At 38.1% G+C, this 24,478-nt stretch overlaps 1 protein-coding gene across 1 annotated transcript in view; it reads right to left on the minus strand.

The window, feature by feature from the left end:
• PDZD7 (PDZ domain containing 7) overlaps positions 1-24,478 on the minus strand; it is an 809,774-nt gene that overhangs the window by 638,243 nt on the left and 147,053 nt on the right. The window contains exons 6-7 of the mRNA XM_044056491.1: positions 22,633-22,780; positions 11,527-11,587 (exon numbers count right to left, since the gene is read on the minus strand). Coding sequence (XP_043912426.1) covers positions 11,527-11,587; positions 22,633-22,780 — 209 coding nt within the window. The remainder of the gene's footprint in view (positions 1-11,526; positions 11,588-22,632; positions 22,781-24,478) is intronic.

The following is a 24,478-nucleotide window of genomic DNA, read 5'->3' on the forward strand; positions in this document are numbered from 1 at the left end:
TTTCTGAAATTTTTTTTCAGGTTTTGACTCTTGGCCACATGCCCTCATAGAAAAATGGTTTTCCTTGCAATCACTTTTATTTTTACTTAATTATGTTCATTGTTTACCATCACTTACTTCCTAGCATTTTTATTTTGGCTTTAGCCTGATCACGGCGGGCTGACCAACCTTTAGTCCAGCCACCCATTGTTTGTTTTTTCTAACTGAATATCTGACTTGCTGGTGGACTAGGTACTCTGTTAATGTCACTCATGCCGTTTGGTGGTGGAGCTCCTTTGTGGGATCACTGGCCAAGATCTGCACAATTTAGGGTGAATTATTCTTTGTGTTTCATTCCTTCCAACTTGTTCTCCAATGCTTTATTTTCAAAAAAGTTGTTTTCATAGTTTCATAGTATAGTCTAGGCTATCTGCCCTAGGGCATTTATAAGCCTAGCCATAGTGTATGTGGCTTTCGCCACCCCATGACACAGAGATGACCCCCGGGGTAAAGCTACGATCACCCATCCACTCGTCAAGATTTCTCTTGAAGAGAGTCAGTGAGGGGCTCTGCATGGATCTTGCTGGTCTGAATGATTAGTTATAATTAAAACCAAGAACAGAGACATGGTCAGCATGCCTAGAAAAGCATATGTGGTTAGCCTGGAACCACTTCTTCTGGGATGACTATAGATCAAGGTCCCATATATGACACTGTTATGGTCATTTCTGACTGCAGGTATTTATTTTAGGTTAATATAGTAGATTACATTTTTGTATTTCTAAAATTTTCACTATGTTCTAACATTTGGTTGCTCCACACTCCCAAAAAAGTGCAGCTTCCAGGGCTTCTCTTTACTATATATATATATATATATATATATATATATATATATATATTTTTTTTTTTTTTTTTTTACTGCATTTAATGTTCAAGCATTAAGGTGAGACCTGCACATATGGCTTAGCATGATGAACCTGGACACTTCTGATTGGGGTGTTTCTATTTTTTATTTTTATTTTAATGAATTGGTTTGGATATTGTTGTTATTTACTTTTATACTGAGTTCTTATTTTGAGTTTCATGTTGTATATAAACTGACACTAACCATGATGATTGGCATCCTCGGATCTTTGATGTTTCCACTAGTTTTTAGCACCATGGCAGACAGATTCCACTGGCAAAACACCTCACGGTAGGTCATATCAATTACATAGGCTTTAATGTATTTATTTAGATAATGCAAATTATTTATTCATTTGTAAGTCTGATCACCATATTTTACTGGCTTAACAGATAAGAATGACAAAAGTCACAGTGTCACTCTTTAAAAGTGGAATCTTCTCCAGCTTTCCCATTCACATTCATGCCAGCTTTGCATAAATCAGACAGCTCAGAGGTATATTTATGGGCAAGGAGACCCCCACCCCTACACACACGTGGCTTACCATGGCTGTGCTGGATATTTTGGACTGTGATATTTTTGCTTTTACAGCTATTTTTAGATTGATTTCATAAGTTTAAGTTATCTATTTAAATAATGCTGTTTATTCTTATATTGGTCTGGTTACCCACATCTATCTGGCCTGGTGGACAAGAATGTCAAAAGATGCAATCTCACTTGAGCAAAAGCAGAATCCACTCTGGCTTTCCCTTCACATTCATGCAGGCTCTGTATAGGGTAAGCATTCAAGAGGTTTGTTATTGGATTTACTTCAGCTTAACCCACCAGAGTCAGGCTCTACACTGAGTCGGGCATTATGCTAGGCTTTCACTTTGATGTTTAAGGTTGATAGGTTTGTACTAGGCTACGTGCCCTTGCAAGTCATTGTAAGCCTAGCCAATTAGTCCTTGTGAGACTCAAACCCTGCACCTTGTGTTTGTAAGGCAAACACCTTAACCATTAGGCCATCCTCCCAACCCCCTTAGGGCTCTTAGGGTTAAGAGTTAGACTTGCAAACTCCCATAAAAATGGAGATAACTATAGTTCACAATCCCTAACTCTGATGTTCATCTTACTCTTCTAATGTATGCAAAATCTTGTTTCATTTCCTGTTTGTCTTGTGGTAAATACTTCGGTTAACTACAATCCTCCCATAAAAATGGAGGCACTCTGGATCTGCCAAGCCTAAATATGCAGACTCCACATTAGGCTTACAATACACTAAATGACCATATTACTGCATAACCATGTCTGTTAATATATTTTGTTGGTTTTTAATTCTGATTTTTACTTAGAATATTTTTTTTCACTCCTCTCTTCACTCCTACCCTCTCTACTCTTGTTGACTTCATACACATAATCTTCCACTAAAATCTATCTCCTTATTTATCTAGTATCCTAGCTCCACTTAACACACTTTCCTCATGTCTCATATAGTTCCTTTCACCCCCCACCTAGCTTTCTTACACTTCCTGTATATAGCCTTCTTTCTATATATCCTTACAGCTGTGACTTACTACAGCTAAACACCATCCTATACTCTTCCCACATCTCTCCACAATGTTTCTCTCTGCTACTACAATGTAAATGCTGTTCAACATGTCCCAGTGTCAAATTACAAATACAACTAAATTGTAAATAAAATGTATTACTCTATGCAAGAAGTTAAACTACAAACCCTGTGTATAAATTAAGAGATAGTATTATGTTTCTACATGGATGTCTGACTGTATTACTCTGTGTATGAAGGTAAACTACCTACCCTCTGTATATGTTAAGAAGTAGTGATATGTATGCACATAGATGTCTGAAAGTATAGAGTTTTTCTCCCTGGGCCTCAGCTGAAAATGGGTACTTTTGACCCAGATGGACTTTCCTGGTAAACAAATGTCAAATAAATAAATAAAAATATAATAAAGGAACTCAGAAATTGTTAGGACATTTTTATTGATAATGAAAGAACTCAAAAGTTGTTAAAAAAGATTTTGTTGCTGTTGTGACTTTCTGCTTTTCCCAGTTAGGGGTCGCCACAGTAGAACTCCGGTCCGCTAATGATTGGCAGTTGATTTTTACATACCGAGTTGCCAGCCCTGACGCACAACCTTCAACGAAGGTACGTCCATTCACGCATGTCTCCACGCAGATGATGTTCTAACTGAGAGTCGAACCGGACAGCGCCTTACTGTGAGGCGACAACGCTACCGCAGCACCACCACCGTGGATGTTAAAAAAGATTTTGTACTGGACAATAATCCAAATGGTTTATTTTGGTCAGAACAAGAATTCCCCTACAGAGATTATCAAGCTTATTTTACAAGAAAGAGGATGTAACTGATGAAACTCAAGGTGAAAGTGCCGCAGAACTGTATATATATATATATATATATATATATATATATATATATATATATATAAAAATATATATATATATATATATATATATATATAAAATATGAATTGTGACTTGAAAAATGAATATCTTCAGAGTTCTTATGGATTTTATCTTTTTTGTGAGTATTTATTATTATAGCAATAACCCACGCCTGGGTGTGGGTAATGCTGGATTTACCCACGGTTGGTGTGGTTTGGTCATGAGGGTGATGTCCGAGTGGCCAAACAAAGACAACCATGGGTAAATCCAGCATTACCCACACCCAGAAGTGGGTTATTGCTATTATACAATGACATTATTTAAGAAAAAAAAATACTTACTTTTCTTAAATAATGGCATTGTATAACTCCTCCTTGCTGCCCTTCCGCAGCTGTCTGCTATTCTGCGGCAGTTCTGATATACTGCACATGCGTATGTTTAGGCAGTACATCAGAGCTGTGGGTGGCAGCAACAGAGGAAGCAAGATCTCCATTGCTTTTTACAAACTGTCTCTCTATGTTAAAAGAGTTTAACATAGCGAGACAGCTTTTAAAAAAGCAACAGAGAATCTCTGTTGCTTTTTTTAAAGCTGTCTCGCTATATTAAACCCATTTAACATAGCAAGACAGCTTTAAAAAAAGCAACAGAGAAAGGAAGATCTCCGTTACTTTTTTTAATGCTGTCTCACTATGTTAAACTCCTTTAACATAGCGAGATAGCGTCTAAACAGCAATGGAGATCTTGCGTTCTCTGTTGCTGTAAAAAAAAAGACTTATACTAATGGAAAAAGTCTGGGTGACCGGACCTTTTTTCATTAGTATAAGTCTGATTTACAAGGTGCATGCTGACCAATCAGCGTGCACGTTTTGGAATATTAATGGAGGGTCGTTGTATAATATTTTTTTTTCTTCTCTGGGTAAGTCTACTGTTTTTCATACAAATGTTATTTTCTCTAAGTAGTTAATACGGGATTAGGGTGAAAAATCACTGGAGAAGACACCCTCTGATTTGGTAACCTTTAGCCAATTATATCTCCTTTGGTTGGGGGGGTGACTGATCTAGTCTCCTACCCCAAGTCCCACCAAGCAGGAATGGCTTTCTCAGAGTGCCTACTGTCCCTGTTGTTCTAACTGTATATAATTATAACAGTATGTTTAAAATAACTCAGTATATAGTAGTGCTTATCCATCCTACAATAAAGTTTTTTTTGCTTATACCTAACTGTGGCTTCCAGAGTGCTTTCTTACATAGAAGGAAGATTTTTTCCATTAATTCAGATTGTGTTTGCTTTCAGGGCCTGATAATTTGAAAGACCAGGCTATGAGATCAGCTTGTACCAAGCAAGCTACTTTGGAATTGATAAAGATCACATTTCATGAAACTGAAAGCCTCCTTGATAAAGATCACATTTCATGACACTAACAGCCTCCCAGACTTAAATCTGCTACAGTCTACACATAGGCTGGAAGATTTTGCTTTATGATTCATTAAACGTTGGACTTTAACCTAAAGCCACTTCACCATATCTAACTCTTACATAAAACATGTTTTAAGAAAACTAAATACCTAAACGTATGACAGCTGGACAGTGTGATAACTGGAAACATTAAAATGTAATAGTCTCAGTAGCTCAACAAGTAGTGCACTTGTCTTTGGTAGTGGAAAATCAGCAGGCTATGGGTTCTGTTCCCACACAAGGTAGCTGAATTAAATTTTTCCAGTGCTGACACTGCAGTGCAGCCCATGGGATGTTTTACACTCCTGACTTTGCCATCCTTTGAGATATGAAAATGAAGCCCCATCTGCCTGAGTTTGTGGTAGCTCAGATGGATGTAATAGACCCCATGGCATTTAAAGAAAAATTATTTTAGTTATGTACGTCATTCTATTTTTTATGTTCATAGGTTCATAGGTAGGTACTAGGCTATTGGACCTAGGGCCTATACAAGCCTAGCCAAAAAGGTACCCTGGCTTTCGCTACCCAAAACAATTATTTTCCTGTGCCCCTGTCAAGCAGAACCACAGAAGTGATCCCTGGGGTGAATTTCCCATTACCCATCCAATCATCAAAATCTTTCTTGAAGAGTGCTAATGAGGAGCTCTGTTTGACATAGATAGGTAGTCTGTTCCAGAGTATGGGAAGTCTTTGGGACAGGAATCTATCCCTCCAGCATGTTCTGTTTATTGTGGTGACAAGGTTTAGGTCCCTAGAGCGTGTAGCTCAGAGGGATTGGGATTTCTTTAAGTGGAGCATGTCCAACAGCTCTGGGCTTGACATAGCTTTGTATGTTAGGCAGAGATCGCCTCTGAGTAGGCGATATGTGATGGAGCAAAGCTGGAGTTTTTTGAGTCGGTCTGCGTAAAGCATCTGTTTGAGGCCAATAATCCTCTTTGTGAGGTATTTTTGTGGCCTTTCCAGTTGTTGTAGATGTCTTGTGAGGTACATACCAAAAGGGACATTGTACCCTATAATGGGTCTAATGAGTGATGAGTAGAGGGGAACAATGACCTCTTTTTTTCTGGATGAGAAACATTTGTGATGAGGTGTGCCACGTAGAAGGATTTCCTGACCACTGTGGTGATGTGATTATCAAAGGAGAGACTACTGTCCACCTGTGTTCCAAGGTCTCTTATCACACTTTTGGTGTTAAGTAGACTACCGCCTATGTGGTAGTTCATGGGTACAGAGTTTTTACCAAAGGGGATGACAATGCACTTTTTGGCATTGAGCTTGAGACCATGGCTTTGACACCAGGCATCTGTCTCAGTGAGGCCCTTTTGTAGGATGTCCACATCATTAGGAGTTTCAATTATGGCTCCTAGTTTGCAGTCATCTGTGAATATAGTAAGCCAAAGACCTTCTGTGTTAGCCTGTACTTCAGAGAAGTAGATACCAAACAGGAGAGGACCCAGGACTGAACCCTGTGGTACTCAACTTGTCACTGGTCTGAAGTTTGATTTGGAGTCTGCTACTTTCACAATGTGGGTTCTGTCAGTAAGCCAGTTGGCAACCCATCTTGTGACATAGGGATTTATACCTAGTTTAGTGAGTTTATCTATAATTCCAGAGTGGGGGGTGGTGTCGAACACCTTGGCGAGATCTAGATAGGCTGTGTGAACCACCTTACCTTCATCTATGGCTTTGGTGACTACTTCAAAGAAGTCTATCACATTTAGGAGACATGATCTGCCTTTTACAAACCCGAACTGTGTGGGGTCAAGAGTTTGGAGATCTCTAATGTCTTTGTTTATGAGTTCCATGATGATACGATCCATGGCCTTGCAGACCAGGCTCGTCAGGCTAATGGGGCGGTAGTTCCTGGGTCTGTTGTGGCCCCCTTTTTTGTAGAGTGGGATAACTGTCACTGTGCACCATTCAATGGGCACAAAGCCTGAGGTGAGGCTATGACTGAACATGGTACTTAGGTGGGGTGCCAGTTCATTCTGTAGTTCATGTAGAAGGCAGCCTGGGATGTTGTCTGATCCCATGGATGCTGTGTTCTTGGCTTTGGAGAGTGAGGTTTTTACCTGTGCAGCTGTGATTACAGGAACTTTGCATTCTTCCAGTATAAAGATGGGCCATTTAGGGGGTGAGAGGGGGAAAAAGTTAGCACTGAACCTATCTGCTAGGATGTTGGCAATATCAGTTGGTTCTGTATATTTAGTGTCATTGTGCTGTAACTTAGAGCAGATCTGAGTGTTGCCATTGAGATTCTTGACATAGCTATAGAATGCATTGTGGCTGAGTTTAGAATCAGTGGCAATTTTGTTTTCATAACTAGCTTTGGAGGATTTCATAAGGGATCTCAGCTTCTTACTGAGGCTGACCAGGGAGTTCTTCCAATTATTGGATTTTACTCTTTTTTGCAACAGTTTCTTTCTTCTGCTGTAGAGTTTGTTTATGGCAGAAGACCTCCAGACTGGCTTCCTTTTTTTGGAGGATAGCATCTTGGTTCTCTTAGGGATAGCATGATCCATGCACTCGTGTAAGTGCTTATAAAGTGCATTTGTGTAGGCTTCAGCAGTCGTGCCTCTATTGTCCATCTGCATGGGTGTCGTGAAGTTTGCCACTTCTGTCTTAAAAAGCGTGAAGTTGGCTTTAGAGAATTTTTTTATGGTTGTTTTCCTAATTGGGGGGTGGGGGGTGGGAGCAGGATGTGGATGTCTAGGGTGATTAGCTTGTGGTCAGATCTGACCAACTAGGATCTGACCTCTGGTGTGGAACACCGGTCACCCATATTGGTGATGACCAGGTCTAGGATATTGCTCCCCCTGGTGGGGGTGTGGATAAGTTGATCTAAGGAGTTGGAATTGATGATTTCCAGAAAACGTTGAGCAAAAGAGTTGGTACACGAGTAGTTTTCCCAGTTAATGGTAGGGTAGTTGAAATCATTCATTATTAGAGTGTTGGGTTGCACTTTAATATTTTCCAGTGTATCAAGAAAAGAGGAGTGGGAATCCTGGGGCATGGTGTGGGGTCTGTAGCAAGCTACAATCTGGACTGTGGTTTGGCCCAGAGTTAGTTGAACTTGGATAATCTCGGATGCATTATGATGAGCAACTAGATTGGAGGTGTGGATATCCTTAATGAATATGGACACGCCTCCACCTTTAGTGTTTCGGTCCGGGTTTGGTGGCCAATGTGCTTATACCATGCTTTCCTACCTTTGTTTACACCATCTCACCTAATTCACCAACTTTTTATTTATTTTTTCACAATACTCTTTTAACCTCCTTATTTTCATATACCCTTCTTTCCCTATGCCCTCTGCTATCCAGAATTATTCATATTTCTCCCACGTCATCTTTCCTACTATATTTGTCTCCTTCTTTGCCATCCTACACAGTATCCAATATAAATGAATTGAAGCAAAATATACAAAGAGATTCATTAAACCTATTTCTCCATTTTCTTTTCTAGGATACAGACTTCTCATTTAATGTGGCCCAACCTTGAACCCCAAACTGACCCCAAAATAATTTCCCATAATTATTTTTCTAGATATCTTGGAAATGTGTACACCACTTCTATGTTTTCCAGTTCTCTCAACACGTATACATGTATCATATACATGTTATTTACAAATGTTAGTGAAATGCTTCTCACATATTTGCTGATGCTCTTATTTCTTTTAATACTTCATTGCATTTTCCTTCTACTCCTCTGTCTTCCAAAAAAAAAAGGCAGTTGAGAAAGTTGCATGGTGCCCTGGCCAAATTTCCCCTAGTCAGTATGAATTCCACTTTGGGTCTTCCCTGAAGAGGTCATTGGTCTAGTGGGACTAACTCAGTCAATTAAGTATAAATAAATAAATACACACATTCTGCATCTGAGCCAGTGGGGAAGGGACTTAGGAGCACATGAGCACATTAAAATTCTGTAACCCTCTCCAGTGGATGACAGACATAGTTGCCAGCTCTTGCCTCCATTATTTGGTGTCTCTGAAAGTTTTGAAGAATGTAGAGTTCAATGGCTATTTGGAAACAGGGAGTTAAAAACACCAACAAAAAGTGACCACATAGACAGTACAAAGGTCTTTTCACTCATGGTCAGAAAGCTCATTACTTCAAATAACTGGCCTGCATTTTCAGCTTCCTGGCACAGCCTGAGCATTAACTCAGGTACAGCCCTCTCCTCTGAAATTTTCAGGTGGCAGTGGGAATCGGAAAGGCATTGCTATTTACTGCTTATGTCAGTGGAAGAACTATGTTTCACTTCCTAAACATTGTACTTTGGGCATAGCAGCACTGCCATGAATGAAAGTAACATATACACACATCATGTGTTTCCTTAGATTTATAGGGTCCAAGCTTTCAATTTCATGACTCAGCATACTGTGTTCATGGATACCTTATACAAAGTTCGCTGCTGGTGGGCAAATCTTTCACATGTACTCTCTTTGTCTTGCAAATATTTAGCCACAAATACTATGAAAATGTTGGTCAGCCTCTTTTAATACATACAAAACTGAGAGTAGCATTTATCCTTTTGCATATGGAGATGAGTGTTTTTCTACTAACATTCACAACCATCCTGTAAGAGTGTATGAACAAACACTGAGTCATGTACTATAACAATCTGCTTATAGCCATCCTGTAACACAGTGTATGAACAGACACTGAATTATGTACTATAGCAATCTACTTATAAATCCTCTGTGAAGTCATTATGTAAAGGTCGGAGGTTTGTTAGTAAAGACTGAAAAAAATGGTCAAGTATGGAGTCCTGGCAGATCTCCTTTGGTAAGGGGTGTTATAGATAATAGGGATGAGCCAGTTTTGACCCTGAAATGCCTATTTGTTAAGAAATTTTGGAACCAAGAGAAAGTGTTAGAGCTAACTTTGATTTATTGGTGACAGTGAAAGAGGAGGAGGAGGAAATGGTCAGTAAGACCAAAAGCTTTGGTAAGATCAATGAAGATTGATCCTCACAGGCTTCCTTTATCCATGTTGAGAATGTGTGAGGAGAATATTATGATGGATGTAAGTGGACAGTCGCTTGTAGAGTAGAATGCAGTAGCTGATTATCTGCTTGCAACACTGACAAACTTGGCTGAGAAATAAGCCTGGATTAACATGAAACCATTGAAGAAAAGAAGGTTTAGTCATTCATTGTTGGCTGAGACAAGAAGAGACAGCTCTGTAGAAACTATGGACCGTGCCAGTCATTGCAGCTTTGTACATTAGGCATGTCAGTAAATACTAGAGTGATGCAAGCTGTGTACACCAAGAAAATGCAGAAAAACTTCAAAATCCCCTAGGACAAACCCTTCTATGTTAGCTGTCATATTGTGTGACAAGCTCCTACAATCTGCTGGCCACTGATCATCTGGTTACAATGTAGAACAACCAAGCTATAAGCTGACAACTGGAAAATGTGACACCCAGGACCACCAAATGCCATGATAGTAGCATAACTGAAAGGCATGGAAATCTGAGGGAGATAAAATAGAATGTCTTCCCTTCACCACTTCACGTCAGCACTCAGTGATAACTTTCCATGGCAGGAGCTCATAAGCACTTTAATTGGAAATTGTGAAACTGGGAAAAATGTGATGGGCATTGTTTTCATACCTGGATGTTTTCTGTCAAAGTTAAACCTCCCAGTCTTTTTGTGCAGGAGAATTTGCTACCTGTATAGGCTTAATGTAATGAATTCCAATATTTGCATACCTCAGTTTAAGGACAAACATTGAATGCAGCAAATGCATTTACAGATGGTGTGTCATGGATCTCTCTCACACTCGCATAAACAGAGAGGCAACTGCAGACATATGCACACACACAAATATCAAGGAGCATGCACTTGTGCCTAATTAGTATTAGATACGCATGCATTCACTCACACAGACACGGGCACACACACACACACACACACACACACACACACACACACACACACACACACACACACACACACACACACACTTCTTAGCATGTAAGTAAAGGAGCAGATATTCAGTAACTTGCATGGAATTAACTATAATACTGCAAAGTAGTCTGCAGTCACCAAATCAGACATAGGAATTCATATTACACAAATAATGCAATGCTTCAGGAATAGGGTCTTTTTCAGATCATAAACACCTTTATATGAAAGCTCACTCATGGTTTGATACCATTTTCAATTCTGCAGGGAAAATGTAATGTCAGTCAAGTACTTTTGTTTGTAACCCACCTGAAAAGATTTTAGCTGCATTTGAGAGTAATTGCTTGCTTCAGTTTTTAATAACCATACTGGGATCAGTACTGATATGCCGCGGTGGTGCAGTGGTAGCGTTGTTACCTCACAGCAAGAGGTTCTCCCGTTCGATTCTCGGCGGGAGCACCTTCTGTGTGGAGTCTGCATGTCCTCCCTGTGGTTGGATGGGCGTTCGAAAGACATGCGTAAATGGGCGTGCCTTTGTTGGAAGTTGAACGTCGAGCTGGCACCTCAGCGTTTGTCAAAATCTACTGCCAATCATTAGCGGACTGGAGTTCCACTGTGGTGACCCCTAACTGGGAAAAGCCGAAAGACAAGAACAACTGGGATCAGTACTGAGAAATGTATTATCCTCAAATCTGAAACCTGTTGCAGAAGGGATTGCAGACTCTGGCTCCTTTTACATTAATAGGTAGAGAGCAAAACATAAAAAAATGCTTCCAAAAATAAGGTGCATCATTTCAAGGGGAGAGTCACTGTAATGTACAAAAGACGTTATGTGATTTCCAAAAAGAACTAAATGTTACTTACACTTGCTCAGCCAGCTATACTCAGCCACCATTTCCTTATAAGCTGGGTACCTGCCCACTTCCTGTTGTTGAAAGAAAGACATAAGCACATGGTTAGTCATTTCGTAGTGCAGAGTTATCAGCTGAAGTGGAATGCGAGCGGCAGCAGGAAATAAATAATAGATGTCCTACTGCTAATTTCACAGGTGAAACCCTATACAGCATACATGAGCCTTGAAGTAAGCAATCCTAGTATGTCAGAGTAAAGTGCCAACTCTCAATTTTATTATTGTGTTTGTGAGACTGTGTAGTTAAAAAAATATTTCTGACATCACCTAATGAATAGAAACACTTGACAATGCATGAGAGCACCATGTTATGAGTGTATTACTAATGAGGTAGTCACTTTGTTTCACTCTGTGTGCCTGGAACTTGGTGTGACCTCTGTTTACAGTAAAACTCAGTGGTAAGGAAAAGTGGAAGCCCTGTTTAAGATCGGATATTGACCCCTCACTTTTCCTACTGCTTAAGTGCTGGTTACAATGATTTTTTCTTTGCAGATAAGACTACTTTTACAGTTCTAAATGCTGAGATAAATAACAGTGAAACATTAAATCGTTTAATGGCTGAAAGCATCTTTGTGGGCCTTCATGAAAATAATACAAAAATCTATGACATCTTCCCTTACCAGCAAGTTCTGTTAAAAATGTGTTTAAATGGACTGTGGACAGTGTAATTATGGGCCACTCAGTCATAACTGACAAAATCCTTTAAAAGATGAATACTGAAACCCAACAAACACCAGATATATTGTAACTTTTCAGAAGGAAAAAGGCACTTAAAGTGTTGGAGTCTGTTTCATGTATCATGCATTGTGTGGAGTCACCAGTACCTATGACTGGCCATCAAGAGTCCGGCTGCTTTAGCAGACAAACACCTGGGTGGGACAGATAAGAGCACAGAGGTATAATATAATAAGTAAAGAACTGGGAGTGATTGCAGTCACTAGTCCTTCTGTCTGGATACAGATTTTGAAATTATTCATTCCCCAGTATGTTAATTTATCCATAAAATATACCAATATCCTTGACAATTATTTTACATTAGAAATTTGCACACCCCCTTTGTGACATCTACTCTTACAATGTAAACTCAAAGTCCCTCCACATGAAATCTTTGAAAGTCTATTTTACCTAAAGCCATGCATTATCACACTGCTCAGTATAATACTTGCATTGGTAATTATTATTATTGTTATTAATTTGTATGAGAAAGTCTTAGTATATTATTTTAAAGGTATGCAAAGCAGAGCTGAATATTGTGTAGGGGAGCTATTAGAAGTTGAAAAGAAAACTAGGAGGGGGAATTAAGTTAGCATACAAAATTTGGGTTAATGGCACACAGTGGTTAAACACTGTGCTCCATAATGGGTAATATATGTTACTGAAATCAAGGATATGAGAAGAAAATGTAAAAAAAAAAAAAAGAGGCACTTGTGATTTGGAACTGAGCTTGTTAGGGAAATATTCAACTTTGATAGATATTAAGTGAGCTGTGGTAGAGATTGGGTGAAACTCACATACTATTATTATTATTATCATTAATTTGATTAAGGGTTAGCAGATACAGAATGTTAGCTTTAAAGTATGGTCTGTGTTTGTTTTTAAAGGGCATGTGTGTTATAATTGTGAAATCTTTAATTTCTGAAGAAGGTGTTTCCATATAAATTGTTGGATTTGCTGAAGTTTATGATCACATTGTTATTTGAACACAATGACTGCAAAGAATATTGTTTCCAGAGGTATAATGGCTGGGCATCCTGAATTCTAATATAGAAGTTTATCATCGTTATTTTGAAAGATAATTTTTAATTTTTGTAAGGCTGATCAGAATAATTTTGTGAAGATGGTAGAGTAGCAGGTTCTAACAGGACAGCTAAGAATGATACGTGTGTGCCACTTTACAGATAAAGGTTTTTGTTAAGCCCCTTTAAGTTATGCAGTCATGGAACAGCTTGGAATGTATTAGAGTGGATAGTGTTTTTCTTTAGCTGTTGGACTTAGGTACTACCTTATTCTATATAAGCTGCTAAAAGCTGTATTTCATTTTTCATAGATGCAGGTATCTGGCTGTCAAATGGGATGGTGCATCTAAGACAATGTTGATGTATTTCAAGCTGTATGTGTTTTACTGGCTGATGCTTGCTGTGAGAATTTGAAGTTCAGAAGGCTGCAAAGTTTTTCAGTGATTAGATCAGAGCAGAATGGAGTTGTTATTATAAGCATTTATCATAATGCTGGAGATCCTCAGTTGTTTCTCAAGCACACTGAAACCTTCTTAAAAGTATTTTTCTGCTACAGAGTAGTATTCAGCTGTGCGTAGTAGAACTGTACCATTTGCGTATTGAATGACCTTTAGGGGTTTAGTCTTCTCTATCATTTCTTTTATATATAAACTGAACAAGAAGTAAGCTTTACAGTATTTTATAGTAACAGGAAAGAAATGTAGGTCTGTAAATCTATGTTATTAGTCCCTCATGATTAATGGCATCAAAGGCCTTTCAGAGGTTCAGGAAAAAGTGCTCCGACTACATTACCTAACTTTAAATTGTATCTAATATAGTCAATTGAGGTTAAACTCTCATGACACAATGGAGTAAGGCCCTGATCTGAGATTAATTAATGGTTTGGCTGTTTCCCTTGAATGTCTATACTCATCAGCATTCTCAAATTAAGACATGGTGAGCTGCTTTTTTAATTTTATGAAGGAGCAACAGTTCTGGTGCCAAAGAGGAATAACGTCCTGACTACAACATGGGAGAGCTATTGGTTAGTAGACTGGGTGTTGTTAGAGGAGAAAAAACATGTCCACAATGGTTGGCATAATGGTTAATGTGTTTACCTCACAGACAAGAGGTGCAGGGTTTAATTCTCACCAAGAAGAACTCGGCTAGACTTTAAATGACCTTCAGGGCAGTTAGCCTAGTACTTACCTTTGAACAACACTACTCTTGCTTTTCAGTTAGCACAGTAGGTTAATGCATGGGTTTCATGTGTGAAGGGTGTATGGTTCAAATCTCTTTCCCCTGACATTGTAATGTGGGGTTTAGGGGTTGGTGTAATGGTTAAGGTGCTTACCTCACAAACACAAAGTACATGGTTTGATTCTCACCTTTGAAAGGGAAATTGACTAGACTTAAAATGGCATACAAGTGCAACTAGCTTAGTACTTGCATATGACCCAATGAATCCTGGGAGAAATGTGTGGTGCAAGGCCATACAGTCGTGCAATCCCCATGGTGGCTGGAAAATAGTGCAAGATATGGTCCAAAGAATGGGCATTTGGCCACCAAGCCACCTCTGTGGCTGCTCATTTTGCAAATGCATGGAAACATGCATCCACATTGGGGAGGGCACCATGATTCTCCAGGTGATTTGGGTCATAACATCTTCAACCCCAGATGAGGGGTTATGCCTAAAATAATACGTGCTCATATTGTTGGGATGTCAGTGAGAACACAACTCCTTGCTAAGACTGTCTGCTTCATGACTTTCCCAGACAGCTGTCAACATCACTAACATTTATGCAGGAAGGGAAATGACTGGGCATGGTTGATAATGGGAGCTTGATAGTAAGCATGTCCAGTGGTAATAGGTCCACAGGAAAAAAAAATAGAGAGAAGGAGCAAGCAGCTGGGCTGAACCTAAAGATAGTGCTGCACTTTTAGGACTGCATTAAATTACAGACTTCTTCTAAATGTCTATATTCAGCAACATCCTTAGCCTGAGAAAAGGAGAACTGTCTCTTAGTTTTGGAATGAAGGGAAAACAGATAGTCTAGACATAATGATAATATGGGTCTATATTACCACATCAAAAAAGCCATTAATCAAATGGCTTTATAACTGAAAATGTTGATAAAAGAACTGTTTATTGGGAAATTGTGAGATTTGGGAAATTTGCCCTTTCCTCACTGTATTGCGATCTCAGAGTTGGTATATATAATTAGCGGGAGGTGTGGGGGACACAACCCCCCCCCACAAAAGTGAGTTTTAATAACCGCATTTCAGTTATAAAGCCACTCGATTAACAGCTTTTTCGATGTGGTAATATAGACCCTGATAATACTACACTTTTAGGGTTGTATTAAACCACAGGCTTTCTTTGAGTGTTTTCTTTGCAGTGTTCCTAAATGGAGTCTGCTAATTTTAATATAAAGAACAAGAAAATAGCTAGGTTGAACCTTTTTTGATATTTATTCTGTCTATTTGTTCACCAGGTTAGCGCAATGGACACAACAATCCCTTGTTTATGGATGACATGGGAGCACTGTCTGGTTATGTGACTTGCTCAGAATCACACATGAGGCAAATGAAGGTGGAAGAATTAAACTTTATACTTTTAACACAGGAAACAACTTATTAACAGCTCAGAGGTTTATTCCTCTGTGCTTACTGCCAGAAAATATATAAATTTCAAATGCAAAAGAGTCGATGCAGCATGTGATGAACACAGCTACAAGGACTGCAAGTGGTTATTAGGTTCCCCACTGGCATACTTCAGACATAAACCTTCAAACTGAATTGGATCAGACATCAAATTACAGACCAAGCAAAGCAGTAACCTATAACATACAGAATATAAAGAGAATTCCTCAAGCTTTTCTAAACAGTGCAAATTTTCCAACCCTAGGATGTTTCCATAAAGAATCATTGTACCTTCTCAAGTTGTTTCAGTATCACATTCCATAACAGGTCAGGTTCCTAAAATACAAAGTAATACAAACATCTTTCTGGATATACTAGAAATACCCTTTAGAATTAGACTGAGTAGAGATTAAGTTTTCCTGACTTATTATACACATGAATGTTCAAATAGTACTCTGCCATTTTCCATTGGTGCTCAATATTGGTGCCACTTCTTCTGATTTGATGATTTATTTTGTAATCATAAGGGGCGGTTGTCATAATGGTTAAGGTCTTCACCTCACAAATACAAAAGACAAGATTTGATTCTGATCTCTGGTTACTGGTTAGGCTTGCAGTAGTCTGCAGACTGATATCCTAGTATTTGCCTATGAAACTATGAAATATGACTGAGCACTGAGGTGGCATCACTTAATTCAAGGGGATCAGGGTTGGCATAATAGTTAACGTGGTTACCTCTCAAACAATAAATACAGGGTTTGATTCTCAACGAAGATCACTGGCAAGGCTTAAAATAGCCCACAAGGGCAGCTAGCCTTGTACTAACCTATAGCTTATTTCTTTTTTTCAAAGTCTCATGATGTTACATTTAATGCTGGAAGCAGAGGAGATGTACTTCTTTTTCTGGCACTAATATACATTTTCCAATTATTTAAACTTTTGGATTAGCAGGAGATCAAGGACGCTTGAGTAATTGTTAAATAAATGCTGATACGGGGAAGTATATTATATCACCTATTCCAGGTGTTTTCCATTAGTGTATCAGCACTGTATTTCTTCATTTATGCTACATTTACTAGCATTAAAGGTAAGGTCATTCTTACACATCAGGTGTGTATTTTTGTACAGCATATTGAGAATTTCAGTTTCTTTCATTGTAGTAATTATGTTACACAGTTTGCAGTCATCAGCAAGTGTAGTTATTAATAGTACATTTCCCACTTTTTTATCTGAGAGTCTCACTTCAGAAAATAAATAGCCCCAGTAAAGAGCAATGGAGAAGTCAGTGGTAACCACATTCTGTTTATATGGGTGATTTCCCACTTTGAATAGTTCCACCTTCAAAGTGACTGGTGTTTACCAAGTAAATTACATAAGGATTCAAATTTAATGTTCTTAATCTGTAAATTATTCCATTATCTACACTTAAATGCTTTAGCAAGGTTTAGATAATATGCATTCACTGTTAGGCCTTTACCGAGTGATACTGTCACATCTTCAAAGACTGTTACTAGATTCAAAAGACAACATCTCTCATGCTGAGTCCTGTAGCACAGTGGAATAAAGCCCCAACCCCACTAGTGATAAGCAGTGTAAAACAAGTGGCATGACAGCTGATATCATATCACCCACTCTATGGAAGGGATGTGTCTCAAATCACTCCACTGGTGACAACTACAGGATAGTGAGTATATTGCACTTTACCCATTATGCCTTTAAAGAAAAGATAGTGTCCTCATTTTGGACCCTGGGGGAAATTTGTACAATGAATTGTGCCTGAATCTGGTACATACTGAGTATTTCCCTGAAACAAGAATGCACCAGGCAGTGTTTTGTCCAGCAATAAACATCTGCAGAAGAACAAGTGGAAGTTGTGCCACATTTACCCAGTCAATCTAAAGATCTGCCTTCCAGGGGGAACCTCATACATCTGACTCTCTTTGGGAGGCTACCCAGAGATTATGGTAGTCATTGCCTGAAGGACAATCATCTGCTGAGGGAGATAATCTGAATGCTCCATCAACCTAAAGTTAAAGCTCCCAGGACTACTACTAGAATGTACATCAAGCCATTTCAACTCTTTAAAACATGTATGATCCAAAGACAGGATGAGGCTTTAACATGTAACCTAAGAAGAGTTGGTATTCCTTACCTTGACGCATGAACAGGGGGTTTTTAAACCTTAAAAAAAGTTACCATAGTCACTTTAAATTCTATGTAAAAGTTTAAATAGTAAAGTTAGCTCATGATTATTTTAACATATTACTGCAAAGTGACAATGAAGGCAAATAACTGACATTTTCCCTTTTTTTCATGACAAGATCATATAATAACTTTACTACTTACAGACAGGAACCCAGAATAATGTTATTACTTACAAGAAGACCTGATGTAATAGTTGGGTTGGGCAGCACTGGACAGAATAACAGTGCAATCTCATAAGGTGGGAATAATTTTTCAAGTCTTCATCAGGCCCCAGTGTGGAGTCAACCTGTAATCATGCTGGCAGTCCTGATAAAGGATATTTACCTTGTCCATGGGAGCTGATATGTACTTATTGTAAATAGTTTGAATGCATTTGTTTTGTCTGTTTTATTCCTTGTTGATGTGTTGATTGCTCATTTTGGATATGCAGCACTGCACTCTAGATACACAGTTCTCTTAATGCAGAATCATATATCTGCATTAATCTGTGTAGTGGAGCAGAAGTTACCAGTTATAATTGGAAGATATATTTTAAGATGCTTCTATATAAAGTAATAATATGGAATGTGAATGGCTTAAACGACATGACAAACATCTCAAGGATTTTCACATATATTAAACACTCCAAACCCCACGTAATATTGCTTCAGAAGATTCACATACAGGAACATCTTAAGCTGTATGGCTATGGGTATAATGACTATCACTCTTCATATTCAGGGGCAAGAGGAGGGGCATAGCCTTGTTGGTAAAAGAGAACGTACTATTTACCACAGCAGCTCAATTTGCAGATACACATGGCAGATTTGTTAAGCTGAAGGGAAAGTTGGGGGTAGGAAGATGAGTATTTTGAATATCTATATTCCTCTAGAAACTAGTTCAGTTGTTTTACTGAATCTGCTATACAGGTGCACAGAATTCCAGGATGGAATACTAATATGGGTGGCAGACTGGAGCATGATTTGCAGGACCCATGCACCTTAGTTTTCAGCTTCTTTGGCATTCTTCTGTTGTACATTACCTCAGGCACTCTATGTCCATTGGCTGCAGCCACTCTGATTCAAGTTTTGACCTCCTGATTTAGACTTTTCTTCTCCTCAACCACCCCTACAACATACTTGAAGCTGTTAACCTGTTTCACTATTTTCCCTTCTGTCTCAATTCTCAGCTTCTTCTGATTTTTTCCATTTGCTGCAAATATAAATATTTTATATGTAATCAGTTTCATCACATATGCCTTCAGTCTTGCATTCCATTCCACTTTTCTTTTCTGAAGTTCTTGCTTAGAGTCTGCCTGTAATGCCACATCATCTGCATACAGCAGCTTTGTTGATCTGCCCCCTCTATCCTGTTTGCTAATGGAGTCCATCATGAGTATGAACAGCAGTGGGCTCAGATCTGTAACTTGATGCACACCCACTCCCACTGAAAACCCCTTTATGAGCCAGAACTTTTTTAGCACTTCAGTCAGTGGGGCCTTGTACACAGCCTGCACTAATTCTACCAATGTTTTGGGATTTTGAAGTACAGGATTGCCCAAATCAGCTTTCTTGAACTTTATCATGTTTTCTCCAAGTCTAAGGAAAGCCCAGTTGGACTCCTTTCTCAGCTCTAGCTTCTTCTGAACTATATGTCTCACTGAAACATTGGGTCAGTTTTGTTGCATCCTGATCTGAATGTGAACTGCTCATCTACCATTTTACTTTCTACTACTCTGTGTATTAATTAAGCAATCACCCACCCCAGAACTTTCATAAAGTGTGACAGGAGTTTAAAATGCCAGCAGATAAGAAACATCATTACTACCCCATTACAGAGTTTGGATGATTTTGTTAATTAGGATTCTCCTGTGGATAAAGGAAAGTCCTGTGAACATTTGATAAAGGAGAAAACACAGGACTTCTTGAATATAACCCTATTACCTTATCTAGCTCCCCCACAAAAATAGTAAAAACAGTTTCCCAGGAAGAAGTAAAACTAGCCCTATCCAGTTTTTTAGTCAGATATGACCCCAGGTCTTAATGACTTTCCCTTGATAAATTTACAAATTGGCTGATAAAAAATTCCTTGTTTACTTTAATAAACTGGATGATTATGTTTACTTACAAATTAATCCACACCCTTTGGCTCATGGCTACTATTTGTCTTATTTTAAAAAACAATAAAAGACAGAGGCAAATGACTGCCTATAAACCAATTTCAGTTTTAAACCATAATTATAAACTATTTGCGCTAGTAATACCAGTTTGGTTAGAAAGATGTTTATGCACCAGGATCAAATGGGTTTTGTTCTTGGTTGTACCATATTTGATAATTTATTCAAGACTTTTTTAATAATAAAGAATACTGATAAAAGAACACCCTCTCCCAACTTTTAGCAAGCTTAGATGCAAAAAAAGTTTTCAATAGTGTCAGTTTAGATTTTCTATATATCTTATCACAACACATAGACTTTCCCCTGAGTTTGTACCAAACTAATAACGAGGCTTTACTAAGGCACTTCAGATAGGATTATAGTTGGATCTTACCCTGTTCATTCCCTTTGACTGTCCACTGGAACCAGGCAAGGTTACCCACTGTCACCACTGCTGTTTGAAATTTACCTGGAGCCTCTGGCAGCCAGCACTGGACTGTCTTGTATGAAGGTGTACACATGAACTGGAGCAAAACATAAGCTTTGGCTATATGTAGATGGTGTCCTCCTTTATATGAGCAATCCAGAGTTGTTTTTACCAGATGTATTTGATCTGACAAATAACTTTAGGTAGTTGTCAGAATGTAAGATAAATGTCCACAAAACAGAGGCCTTGAGGTTTCAATAGTTGCTGTCACAGTGAATCCTCCAGTAGTATCAATTTCCCTAAACTTCTCAAAGCAGGCCAATGCCAAATTGCTTTAAGTGCTATCACAACAGATGCACTCAGTGCATTGCTGAACATTATTCCTTAATTTCCTAACATAACTAAATAAAGATTTGTTGTGTACTGTGGTGTCTGTAGCAGCCTTTAGCTTGTACACTGATTTACATTTTCCAGTAGTATTTATTTATTTATATTTATTTATTTATTTGTATTTGGCTACTAGGATGGTCTGATTGGGTCATGCAAGACCCCTTTTCAGTGGATACCAGGGGAAAAAGCTCCAAAAACACATTTAGCGAGAGAAATCCAAAGAGATTATAGCAAATTTTTTGTGAGCACAAACAATATTTGAAGTATATTACATGATTACAGAGTTGACATAGATTAGCTGTCTAGATGTGTGTGACAAGTAGCAGTTATCAAAGAAGGAAAAGTCAAAAAATTGTGGACTGCAGTACAGAAAGAGGTAGTTAGAGCCAGCTGTAGAAGAGTAGGAACAGGAGTACAAGAAAACAGAGAGATCAACAGTTAAATGTTGTCAGAGATACAAAAAATACAAAAATGTCTACAAATCAAGAGGACTGAGTGTAAACATGGGTAAGGGGAAGTTGAATTATTAATCTTCACTTCTTTTAAGTACTCTAAAGTTTTTTGCTGGTATTTTTTACTGTTGCCCTGAGATAAAAGAATGGGTTTCTTATAATTTTTATTCATTTTATTTCTTTTCTTATACAATTTATTAATACAGCTTTTGCACTGATGGCATGTAGGTTATGCCATCAGAAATTAGTTATTCAATTGCTGCTGGTATTCATTTAAATGTATGAAATGACATTTGAACTGCAACTTCAAGGAGTGTTTTGTGTAGGGGGCAAATAGATTAATGCTGCCTCATTTGCAATAATCACTTGTGTTTGCTTTGTATAACTAAAAATACACTGTTTATCATTTCATTGAAAATCATGTCAATCATATCATGCTGTCACAGTAGTAAGTTAAGAAGATTATTAATTTTAGGTGGAAGCTAATTTAGATATAAAGATGGAGTAATAAATAACTGTAGTTAACTGACCAACAATCCATTGATCATAGACTAGTGAAAGGCATTATGGGAGAAAAGGATTGAAACAGAGTCACTTATGCTCACAAGTTACCATGTGATTTCAGCACCAGTGCCTGTGTGGCTGGTCCTTATCCTAACCAGTTCACTGATGCTTCCATCTTCCATAGCCCTTCCCGCATTTTAGAAACAGCATCCTCATCTGTGCAGAAAGATGTAGAGTAGAGTAGGGCCAGGAAAAAGCCCTCATATTGTGTCTGTAATGCAAGATATGCCAACACACACCCATAGCCTCTTTCCCGAGACAGGTGAACAGATGTAATTCTTGCCAGTTTTCTTCCACTTCTCAGCTCCTCTCATGCCTGTGACTCAGTTCAAATATGTCTTACCTGGATCACAGTCAGGCCTTTATTCCTGTATACTGTGGTGCTGACTAATATGTTCAAAAATGTTTCTAAACCAGTGCTTGATGACTACAGAGACACCATTCAGAAATGAAGAAAGAAGTATATAGTCATGATCTAAATGTGGATAACACCACTTTATATTGTTGGTAAATTATGCTATAAAAATTACCTTTATAGTCAACATGATATGTGTGTGGCCCTTGAGAACTTCCACTGCATTGCTGTGACTTATATTCTCAAAGCTGATTCCATTGGCTGCTATAATCTGGTCTCCCACTCTGATTCCATTCTGCTCTGCTAGGCCACCTGGATCAACTCTAGAAGACAACAAAAAAATCTTAATGGTAGCAAGGATGGGCTGTATGAATGGCAGATTTTCTACACAAGACTATAACACATATTACTGATTTAATTTAACTCCAGAGTGGAGTCTTTTATCTTAAAATTCATTAAAGTTTTCATTCCAGGTTATAATCAACACTTTCATGAATGGGGTTGGTATAAGATTTTTTAATAAGTAGATTCTGCTTTGAGAAAACTAATTCCACAAGCATTATGTTGATGAAGAAAAGTATAGTTGTATTTTTACATACTCCTCAGGGTGTTGACTGACATTCCCTCCCTTATTTTCTCCTATCCCCTCACTTGATTTCAGTTCACTGTACATATTTTTACATTTGATATGCTTCAGATCATATCATAGACTGATCATCACACTGGGCTTGAGAATCTGTTGCAGGTATCAAATAAAACACCACCATAGTCTTTGCTTTGATGATATTCAGTTTTCCTGCAGAATTTCATCTTCTTGTCATAAATTTGCACATATAATCTTGACATTATGACAACTAGTGATGTCTGTTTAGTGGAATCAGGGATTATATATTATGTTATACCTTTGTTAGTTTGATATCAGATATAATTAGAAAATAATTTTATCTAACTATGGACAAATTCTCTTCAGACATTAAAATTATCTAAGCATGTGGTATGACATATATGATTTTGCATTTTTGTATCAAAAGGTGGACAGCATTTTTTGCCTACCTGTTATTTCAACAAACACCTTTATTAAATTTTCATACATGACATAGGCAATCTTACATTTATACAAATGAAAAACAAACATGATACCACTTAAATTGCAAACAGTATATATCACAGACACCACCGAAAAACTGTAGTTGCAAACATTACACATCACTTATAATCTGTCCAGTCATTGTCAGTTAAGCATTATATGTCTCATTCAAATCCTACCTCGTAAACCTTATTCCTTCCTTCTCTGCATATCATTCCCACAATTCCAATTTTTTTCCTATGTAGTTTGCTCCCTCCCTTTTCTAAAGATCCCAATTCAGTTGTTTTATATCTACTATATTTATGTCTTCTGGTAAAGTTGGTCTAGACTTTGATTTCCATTTTCTAGTAATTACTTTTTTGGAAGCCACCATAATTAAAAGGTGGACAGTATTTTTGATACTTATTTAAAATGACTCCTTAGATCAAGATACTTAACCAAAAACCTGGGTACTTATTTAGACAGACACTATATGTAAATAATTGATAAAATGATGGTTATAGTCTACAGGCATAATTCAGCTGGTTGCCCAGGGCCTCCATCTCCAAGCAGCCAAGAAAATCATTTTAATTTAGACGTTTTGTTATGCATTGCATTGGTAAGTGAATTTCATTAGCTTATGTGAACATAACAAGTGAATGATTATTTTTACTCCAAAAATAAGGGCTAAATGACAGACACCTTGAATATTTACCTTTATATGTTCTCAATGCTTGCAATTTGACCATATGTATGTTTCTTCACTTGAAAGACTATATACATAAATGCTCACAGAATGCGACCCTATCTAAAGTGCCACAGTAGGGTAGTGCCCTGTTAGTGACCCATTTTCTGGCATTAGCTTGTTGCTTACACTTTGGGCAGAGGTTTGGTTTGCTCTCCATGTCGTAGACTCCATTAATACATCCCTGGCAGTAACTGTAGGTGCACAGTA

The sequence above is a fragment of the Protopterus annectens genome, chromosome 14.part0 (genome assembly GCF_019279795.1).
Source record: "Protopterus annectens isolate FY-2018-M chromosome 14.part0, PAN1.0, whole genome shotgun sequence".
NCBI lineage: Eukaryota > Metazoa > Chordata > Ceratodontiformes > Protopteridae > Protopterus > Protopterus annectens.